General features: G+C 36.1%; 1 protein-coding gene across 1 annotated transcript; it reads right to left on the bottom strand.

Annotated features, from left to right (window-relative positions):
* Positions 1–7,271: 7,271 nt before the first annotated feature.
* On the bottom strand, positions 7,272–7,956 carry LOC114391705. The gene is made up of 2 exons (XM_028352676.1): positions 7,663–7,956; positions 7,272–7,586 (listed from the first exon to the last, which is right to left on the bottom strand). Exons 1-2 carry the CDS (start codon positions 7,954–7,956, stop codon positions 7,272–7,274), a joined length of 609 nt encoding a protein of 202 aa, XP_028208477.1.
* Between the last annotated feature and the right edge of the window lie 2,636 nt (positions 7,957–10,592).

Here is a 10,592-nt window from a genome sequence, read left to right as displayed (position 1 = left end):
GATAAAGGTTCACATCCACTTAGTGAAAATATAATAGAATTTTTTTTTTGAATAAAAGATAAAATTATCCCGGCTCAAAACAAGGCCGTCTACTCTAAATAAATAACAAAAAAAACTAATGTAGAAAAGTATATCACAATTATATCATTCATTAAATCATAACATGCGAAAATCATAATATGCAAAGTAAAATCCTATGCCCCAATGTCACACTTATCATAACATATCCCTATCACAGACTAAGTCTCTCCATCTCTAGCATGTGACTCATCATATGAAGGCTCACCTGAAACAAAGTGACAATAAGCCCAAACACAAACACACACCGGGAGTGAGTTATCACATTCGTATGTAATAAAACATTAGAGCATGTGAAACATATAATACTTAAAGCTGAATTTATATAAATAACATTACTGCACAAAATCGCACACATTATTCACACCCATTCAAGTTTACACACTCCATCAAATAACATCAACCACAATTGTTAACTCAATGAAATTCAAACACAAGTGTTATGCAACTATTATACTAAGACTCAAGCCTATATGCAATGTGGTACCATGTCAGTGAAAAACAACACTGGGGCGCTTAGGAGTACATGACAAGACACACCACACAATGGGTATACTAGGTCACTCTCACAAAGTAAAATCATTAGGTGACCAGTCAAGGTTACTCTGTTTTGCGAGAATACCCAACCACATGAGATCAACATGAGCTTAAAGGAGCACTCAAACCGAGTACCTTTACCCCCAAGGCCTAGACTCCGAAGAATCCGTTTGGGCCTCACCTTCCTGATTCAAATCCAACCCCTAATATATATATATATATATATATATATATATATATATATATATATATATAGCACACAAACACTGTTCATGAGTTATATAATACCCACGACCTCACTCTTATATTTCAAACATATTTAACAAATTGCGCTACAGTTTAACCCTTCAGGATCCTAACCAGGAATCCTACAATTTTCTTTAACACTGCGCATAAAACTTCTCTCAAGGTAAACACTGGTCGGGTTACTGTATAACTCATAAGACAAGTAATATCACTACAAAAATCAATCACACACTCATTCACAACCATATTTCATGTCTACAGTTTAACATTTCACACTTTAACTAATTACAAAATATACTCAACAATTAAATAACAATGTATCATAATAATAATAACATACAATATTTAACTTCAAGACTTATAAACAAATAACTGTAAAATACACGTAAAACATATATATAAGTATATTATATTCAATATATATATATATATATATATATATATATATATATATATATATATATATATATATATATATATATATATTAACGTATATGTTGTTAACATAAATAAACTTATTAATCTATATATATATATATATATATTAACTTAAGCAGTACATTAATTTTCAGCGTACATGTACATGAATATAATATACTTATATATTTATATTAACTTAAGCAATACATTAATATATTTATATTCATGTACATGTACGCTGAAAATTAATGTACTGCTTAAGTTAATATATATATATAGATTAATAAGTTTATTTATGTTAACAACATATACGTTAATATATATATATATATATATATATATATATATATATATATATATATATATATATAACATATAAAAAGTATTAAATATATATTAATATAAAATAATGACAATAATATCAAATATATCATTAAGTAAATACAAATTATATATAACAATAAAATATATACTCATATTGATTTATATGAACGACATGTATGTCTGTATTCTAAATATATTTCAACTAAGTTACTAACATCAAGAAAATGCCTAATTACAATGTGAATACAACTTTAGTTAATTTCTTTAAATGATTTTAGCCAATTCAATTATCCAACAATCCCTACACATATGAATTTCATGACGAGAAATCACCTAGAGGTGAAATAAAATATAAAGTTTGTGAAATAAGAGTATCAATATATATGTACACGTATACACTGCGGTGTGGAAAAATAAAAATAAAAATAAAATAAATAAAATGAAAAAGATTGGAAGGCCAAGATATCTGGTATAAACAAAATCACCATCACACAAATTTTATGCTAATTATAAAGAATTCTAATTCCTAAGGTACACACCTAACACAAGAACACATCAATTCTACAACAAACTCGCATCAAAACACCAATTAGTTCATCAAACACACTCAATCTGCGATTTAACATGAAAACATAATTAAACTTCATAAACACCCCAAAATAACCCAAAAATTGATCCTCAAGGGATCCCTACACATGTTCATTCTAATCCCCAAGCGTGAGTAACTCATCCCTTACCTCGATGTAGTCGCTTAAATGTTCTCCGTTAACAATTGTGGCGTCTCTGGTGCTCTCCAGAGCTCCTCCTCTGGTTGCTCTCTTAGGATTCTTGTGTGTCAGAAAAGAAGAAAGGAACAAAATGTGTTTTCTAAAAGCTGCTCTAGGTTAACATTTGGCTTATATAGTGGGAATTTATGACCTATTTCTTTATTAATTTATTAATTTCTTATATATTTATTATAAGTTACGGCTATTACAATTCCACCCCCTTGAAAAAAAAGTTTCACCCCCGAAACATACCGGTATCGAATAAGGTAGGATATGCATCATGTATCTGACCCTCTAGTTCCCAGGTGGCATCCTCGCCCAAAGCACTTCCCCATACTACTTTGACCAAGGGAATCTCTTTCCCCCTTATCTGCTTAACCATACGATCGTCGATTCTCAGTGGTTGTGTTTCATATGTCAAGTTCTCTTTCACTTGGACATTGTCCAATTCGATCACGTGCGACGGATCATGGACATATTTCCTGAGCTGAGAGATATGGAAGACACTGTGGAGATTTGAGAGAGATTGTGGCAAAGCCACCTGATACGCAACTGGGCTGACACGCTTTAGGATTTCAAAGGGACCAATGAATCTAGGTGTGAGCTTACGGGACTTCAACGCCCTACCAACCCCAGTCCATGGAGTGACTCTCAGAAATACATGATCACCTATAGCAAATTCAAGATCCTTTCTTCTCTTATCATAGTAGCTCTTCTGCCTACTTTGGGCTGCTCTCATCCTTTCTTGGATCAACTTGACATTTTCAATGGTCTGCTGAACTACCTCAGGTCCTAAGGCAATGCTCTCACTGGAATCTACCCAACATAAAGGTGTCCTACATCTTCTTCCATACAATGCCTCGTAAGGCGCCATACCTATACTAGAGTGAAAACTATTTGATGTGCCATCATTTTCTTCTATTTTCTAAACCCTTTTTGCACCATTTTAATTACTGATTGGTCTTAATTGTCAATTAATCAGCCAGTTTTATTATTTGGGCTCATTTAGCTAATTTGATGTTTTTAATCTAATTTCAGGAATTAAGGAAACATTGGGCTTAATCCGGATTTTGGTTATGGACTTGAAGAGGGCAAATAAAGCAGCGCTTACCTTAGTTAATTAGGAAATTTCGAAATTTTATGTTGTCCAGTGTTTATTTCATTTTGGGCCAGAGTATTGTAATAGGGCCCAGTGACTTTGAGTGACTCTTTTTAAATAGCAGCCTTGGGATTCGTGGAAGGCTATTCTGTCATGCTATTCATTATTCAGAGCTTTGGTTTTAGGGTTTTTACGGTTTCTGCTTTGATGCTACTGTTCACGTAATGCAATTTTACGTTTTCTACTTCTAATTACAATTTCGTTCTTGCTTCTTCTTCTACTCTCATTTACATTTCTGTTTCATTTACGTTTCTGTTCATTTACGTTTCTTCTTCATGTTTCATTTGCGTTTTGTGTTTGAATCCATGGAAGGCTAGATTTTTTGGTGTTGTTTCCTTTTGAGGACGAAACCCAACTCTCTTTGAGGTTTCGCTTGTAATGTGGTTTCCTGGCAGTTTTCCCTTCACCAGTTATCCCAAATTCGTGAATATTAATCAGTGCACGCTTCGTGTTCGACTAATTGCCTCTGAGCCTAACTTGTGTTCATGCTTAATAGACGAAGGGCTAACTGGTGTATGTGGTGCCTAATCACGTATTGAAAATCCTAAGTTGATTTTCGCTTAGTAAATTGAAATAGGGTTGGATTAAGTGGTTGACTGTTAGGGACGAATTCTCCATAACCCAGGATAAGAGAATGGCTTCTGAATCAGAGGAAACAACCCGTTTTTAATATTAGTAGTTTAAAATTCCAGTTTACTTGTTCTGCTCTTTAATCACGAAACAAACAAACCCCCCCAATCGTTACTGTTACCGCGCAAGTATATTATGAACATTTGGTTTGTCATTGCTCGTTGGGAAACGACCTAGGATCACTTCCTAGTCACTGCATTTTCATGTTTATTTGATTCGGGTGCGGCCTCGATCACTATTGTTGTATGTAAACTCTATCAAGGGTAAGAAACTATCCCAACTACCCCTCTGCTCTAACACACAGGCTCTCAAGAGGTCCTCTAAGGATTGGATGGTGTGCTCGGTTTGACCGTCAGTCTGTGGGTGGTAAGCAGAACTCAACCTAAGCTTGGTCCCCAAGGCTTTATGAAGACTCTCCGAAAATCTAGAGGTAAATCTGGGATCTCTATCAGAGACTATGCTAGAAGGAACACCGTGTAGTCTAACTATCTCACTGATGTACAAGCTAGTCAACCTCTCTAAAGAATATATGATGTTAATTGGGATGAAGTGAGCAGATTTGGTCAATCTGTCTACAATAACCCAAATGGAATCTAAACTTTTGGGGGTCCTAGGTAACCCCACCACGAAATCCATGGAGATGCTATCCCACTTCCACTCAGGTATCTCTAAAGGTTGCAACTTCCCTGAAGGCTTCTGGTGTTCTATCTTAGCATTCTGACACACTAGGCATGCAAGGACAAACTCATTAACTTCTTTCTTCATACCCGGCCACCAAAACATCTGCCTAAGGTCCTGGTACATCTTAGTCGCTCCCGGGTGGATATTCAGACTACTTCTATGACCCTCTTCCAATATCGTTCTCCTAAGCTTGGGTACACTAGGAACACACACCCTATCTTGAAACCTCAAGACTCCATCAGTTCCCACTCTAAAACTACTCTCTCCCCCTGTGACTATGGACTCTAAATGGGCTGACAAGAATGGGTCAGACTTCTGACCCTCACGAATCTCGCTCAAGAGTTCGCTGGTGACTCTCAACATACCCAACTTAATGCTACTAAAGGTGATCTCACATGCCAAACTCATGTCTCTAAACTGCTCTAAGAGGTCCAACTCTCTAACCATCAAAGCAGACATTTGAAGGGATTTCTTACTTGAGGCATCAGCTACTACATTGGCTTTTCCTGGGTGATAGATAAGCTCAAAATCGTAATCCTTAAGGAACTCTAACCATCTCCTCTGCCTCATGTTAAGCTCTTTTTGATCAAACAAATATCTATGGCTCTTATGATCACTGAACACCTCAAATTTAGATCCATAAAGGTAATGCCTCCAAAGCTTAAGAGCAAAAACTACGGCTGCTAACTCAAGATCGTGTGTGGGATAATTCCTTTCATGTATCTTAAGCTGTCGAGAAGCATAGGCCACTACCTGTCCCCGTTGCATAAGCACTCCACCCAAACCCATCTTGGACGCATCACAGTACACCACAAAAGGTTCACTCGGGTTAGGTAACACTAAAACTGGTGCAGTGGTCAACCTTTCCTTAAGGGTACGAAAACTACTCTCACACTGGGCATCCCACACAAAAACTTGACCCTTACGAGTAAGCTTAGTCAAAGGTAAGGCTAGCTTAGAAAAACCCTCTATGAATCTACGATAGTATCCTGCTAAGCCAAGAAAGCTCCTAATCTCAAACACTGACTTAGGACTCTCCCAACTCATCACCGCCTCTACCTTGGAAGGATCTACTATTATCCCTCCCTTAGATATAACGTGCCCTAAGAAGCTCACCTCCTCTAGCCAAAAATCACACTTGGACAACTTAGCATACAGTCTATTGTCTTTGAGGGTTTGCAACATAACTCTCAGATGCTCCTCATGTTCTTCTCTAGTCTTAGAATACACCTTGATATCATCTATGAAGATGACTACAAAACTATCTAGGTAGGGGTGAAAGATCCTATTCATATAATCCATGAACACACCAGGGGCATTGGTCACACCAAAAGGCATAACCAAGTACTCATAATGACCATAACGAGTTCTAAAGGCAGTCTTCGAAACATCTTCAGGCTTTACTCTAATCTGGTGGTAACCTGACCTAAGAACTATCTTACTAAACACACAAGCCCCTACTAATTGGTTCATCAGGTCATCTATCCTAGGCAAAGGTTACCTATTCTTAATTGTTACCTTATTCAACTGACGATAATCTATACATAGCCTCATAGTTCCATCCTTCTTCTTAACTAACAACATCGGTGCTCCCCAGGGTGACACACTAGGCCTCACAAACTATTTCTCTAAGAGTTCCTCTAACTGTTTTTTAAGCTCACTCAACTCCACAGGGGACATCCTATAAGGTGCTATGGATATGGGTCCAGTACCGGGCACTAGGTCTATAGAGAACTCGACCTCTCTCTCTGGTGGTAATCCTGACACCTCCTCAAACACCTCTGGAAACTCTTTCACCAATGGTATATCACTCACAGGGTTTGTAGTCTCGACACTCATACTAGCTAAGATCATGTATACCCGTGCATCCTCCCTCAAAGATGCCTCAACTTGGTTAGCAGACAAAAACATATCACCTTCACTCACACCAGACTCAGGAAAGACAATAGATTTCTCAAAACAATTTAATAAGACATGATTGGAAGCAAACCAGTCCATACCAAGAATAACATCAATCTGACTCAAAGGTAAAACAACTAAATCAATTTGAAACTATCTATCAGAAATTAAGACAGGACATTGCAAGCACACATTAGAAGTTAAAACAGACCCACTAGCAGGTGTATTCACAATCAAGTCAAATTTCAAGGAAGACACAGGCAAGGCAAGTTTTTCAACACAGACACGAGAAATAAATGAATGGGTCGCAACTGAATCATACAATAAACCAAGGGAACTTGACTTATGAAACACATACCTTGGATGAGTTCATCAGACTGTGCGGCATCAGCACCACTAAGAGCAAGCATTCTCCCTGTGGTCCTTGGTCGTCCACTCTGGTTATTTAGACTTCCACTCCTCTTCTCCCTCCTCGGATATGGGCAACTGGTACTGAGGTGGCCCTTACCTTGGCAGTTAAAGCAAGTCACCTATCTATCTGTGCACTCACGGGCAATATGCCTAAGCTGGCCACACTTCCCACACCTGAGTGGTGTAGTAACAATAGCAGGAGCACGACTACTACCACTACCTCTACCCGCAAACTGAGACACCCTAGTAATTTGCTGAGAACTCCCACCAACTGGTTGAAGTCCTCCACTGGTCCTCTGTCCTCCAGAATGGTTTCCATATTTCCCAAGAGGGGAAGAATATGGCTTAGCACGATTGTGAGTCATACATAGGCTTCTTCTCTTTCCCATGACTAGCATTGGCATTCCTGTAAAAAGCAGCCTTCTCCCGCGGATCTTCATAAAAGATTCTACACATGTTGGTCAACTGTGCAAAGTTGTGAATACTGTGGTAATTTATCATCATCTTTACTTCTGGTCGAAGGCCATTGACAAATTTCACGCATTTGGACCTCTCCCCAGCTTCCCCCTGATAATGAGGAAAATACCTTACAAGGTTCTCATACCTCGCCGCATACTCTGCCACCGTCATACTTTCCTGTTTCAGCTCGAGAAACTCCATCTCCTTCCTATTCTTCACATCTTCTGGAAAATACTTCTCCAGAAAAGTTTGTCTGAAAGTCTCCCATTGGACAACAGCACCACCTGCTCCCTCTAAACGTGGGCAAGTGTTCTCCCACCAGTACTCCGCCTCATCTGCTAGCATGTGAGTAGCAAAGAACACCTTCTGATGGTCCTAACACTCCATCACCCGGAAGATCTTCTCAATCTCCCTCAGTCAAGCCTCAGCACCCTCAGGATCATAACCCCCTTTGAAAGTAGGTGGGTTGTTCCTCTGAAAGCAATCTAACCCATGGTACATAGTTGCTCCTTCACCGCCTCCCTGATTGGCCATAACTTGCGCCAAGTTATTCAAGGCCTCGGTAAGAAGTCGTTCTCGCTCATTCCTCGCAGCCATTACTTCCTATGTCAGGAAAGAAACAAAACTTTGAAAAAAAAATATATACCAACACAATAAAGTACACCTCTAATCAAACAAAACAAACACAACACATCAGAGTACACAAGGAAACACAGAAAGCTCATAACACACATGGCCGAAAGGTTTGACCTGCTCTGATACCACTAAATGTGACACCCTCTACCCGCACAATTATAAATAAGTAACTAAATAAATCATACAAAATTTATTTAAAAGTTTATAAACACATAATAATAAAAGAAGAAGAAAAAAATTAATTAATAATTTTTCCTTTTAAACACATTTAATTTAAATCAATTCAAAAGGATAAAGGTTCATATCCACTTAGTGAAAACATAATAGAATTTTTTTTTGAATAAAAGATAAAATTATCCTGGCTCTAAACAAGGCCGTCAACTCTAAATAAATAATAAAAAAAACTAAAGTAGAAAAGTATACCGCAATTATATCATTCATCAAATCATAACATGCGAAAATCATAATATGCGAAGTAAAATCCTATGCCCCAATGTCACACTTATCAGAGCATATTCCTATCACAGACTAAGTCTCTCCATCTGTAGCATGTGACTCATCATATGAAGGCTCACCTGAAACAAAGTGGCAATCAGCCCAAACACAAACACACACCGGGAATGAGTTATCACATTCGTATATAATAAAACATTAGAGCATGTGAAACATATAGTACTTAAAGCTAAATTTATATAAATAACATTACTGCACAAAATTGCACACATTATTCACACCCATTCAAGTTTACACACTCCATAAAATAACATCAACCACAATTGTTAACTCAATGAAATTCAAACACAAGTGTTATGCAACTATTATACTAAGACTCAAGCCTATATGCAATGTGATACCATGTCAGTGAAAAACAACACTGGGGTGCTTAGGAGTACATGACAAGACACACCACACAATGGGTATACTAGGTCACTCTCACAAAGTAAAATCATAAGGTGACCAGTCAGGGTTACTCTGTTTTGCGAGAATGCCCCAACCACATGGGATCAACATGGGCTTAAAGGAGTACTCAAACCGAGTATCTTTACCCCCAAGGCCTAGACCCCGAAGAATCCGTTTGGACCTCACCTTCCTGATTCAGGTCCAACCCCTAAAATATATATATATATATATATATATATATATATATATATATATATTTTGCACACAGACACTGTTCATGAGTTATATAATACCCACGACCTCACTCTTATATTTCAAACATATTTAACAAATTGCGCTACAATTTAACCCTTCAGGATCCTAACCAAGAATCCTACAATTTTCTTTAACACTGCGCATAAAAGTTCTCTCAAGGTAAACACTGGTCGGGTTACTGTATAACTCATAACTCATAAGACAAGTAATATCACTACAAATATCAATCACACACTCATTCACAACCATATTTCATGTCTACAATTTAACATTTCACACTTTAACTAATTACAAAATATACTCAACAATTAAATAACAATGTATTATAATAATAATAACATACAATATTTAACTTCAAGACTTATAAACAAATAACTATAAAATACACGTAAAACATATATATAAGTATATTATATTCAATATATATATATATATATATATATATATATATATATATATATATATATTAACTTAAGCAGTACATTAATTTTCAGCATACATGTACATGAATATAAATATAATATAACAAAATATTAACGTAAACGTACATATTATATATATATATAACACATAAAAAGTATTAAATATATATTAATATAAAATAATGACAATAATATCAAATATATCATTAAGTATATACAAATTATATATAAGAATAAAATATATACTCATATTGATTTATATGAACGACATGTATACCTGTATTCTAAATATATTTCAACTAAGTTACTAATATCAAGAAAATGCCTAAATACGATGTGAATACAACTTTAGTTAATTTCTTTAAATGATTTTAGCCAATTCAATTATCCAACAATCCCTACACATATGAATTTCATGACGAGAAATCACCCAGAGGTGAAATAAAATATAAAGTTTGTGAAATAAGAGTATCAATATATATGTACACGTATACACTGCGGTGTGGAAAAATAAAAATAAAAATAAAATAAATAAAATGAACAAGATTGGAAGGCCAAAATATCTGGTATAAACAAAATCACCATCACACAAATTTTATGCTAATTATAAAGAATTCTAATTCCTAAGGTACACACCTAACACAGGAACACATCAATTCTACAACAAACTCGCATCAAAACACCAATTAGTTCATCAAACACACTCAATCTGCGATTTAACATGAAAACATAATTAAACTTCATAAATACCCCAAAATAACCCAAAAA

Source organism: Glycine soja, chromosome 17, assembly GCF_004193775.1.
Source record: "Glycine soja cultivar W05 chromosome 17, ASM419377v2, whole genome shotgun sequence".
NCBI lineage: Eukaryota > Viridiplantae > Streptophyta > Magnoliopsida > Fabales > Fabaceae > Glycine > Glycine soja.
Note: the sequence above shows the minus strand (reverse complement) of the source record. Positions and strands in the feature narration are given on the sequence as shown.

What these genes read in the sequence shown, in the direction of transcription:
- LOC114391705 (XM_028352676.1), bottom strand. Translation starts at nt 7,956, where the DNA reads ATGCTAGCAGATGAGGCGGAGTACTGGTGGGAGAACACTTGCCCACGT. An exon ending in TCAATGGCCTTCGACCAGAA is followed by an intron (nt 7,587 to 7,662) that starts GTAAAGATGATG and finishes TCTTTTATGAAG; the next exon opens with ATCCGCGGGAGAAGGCTGCT.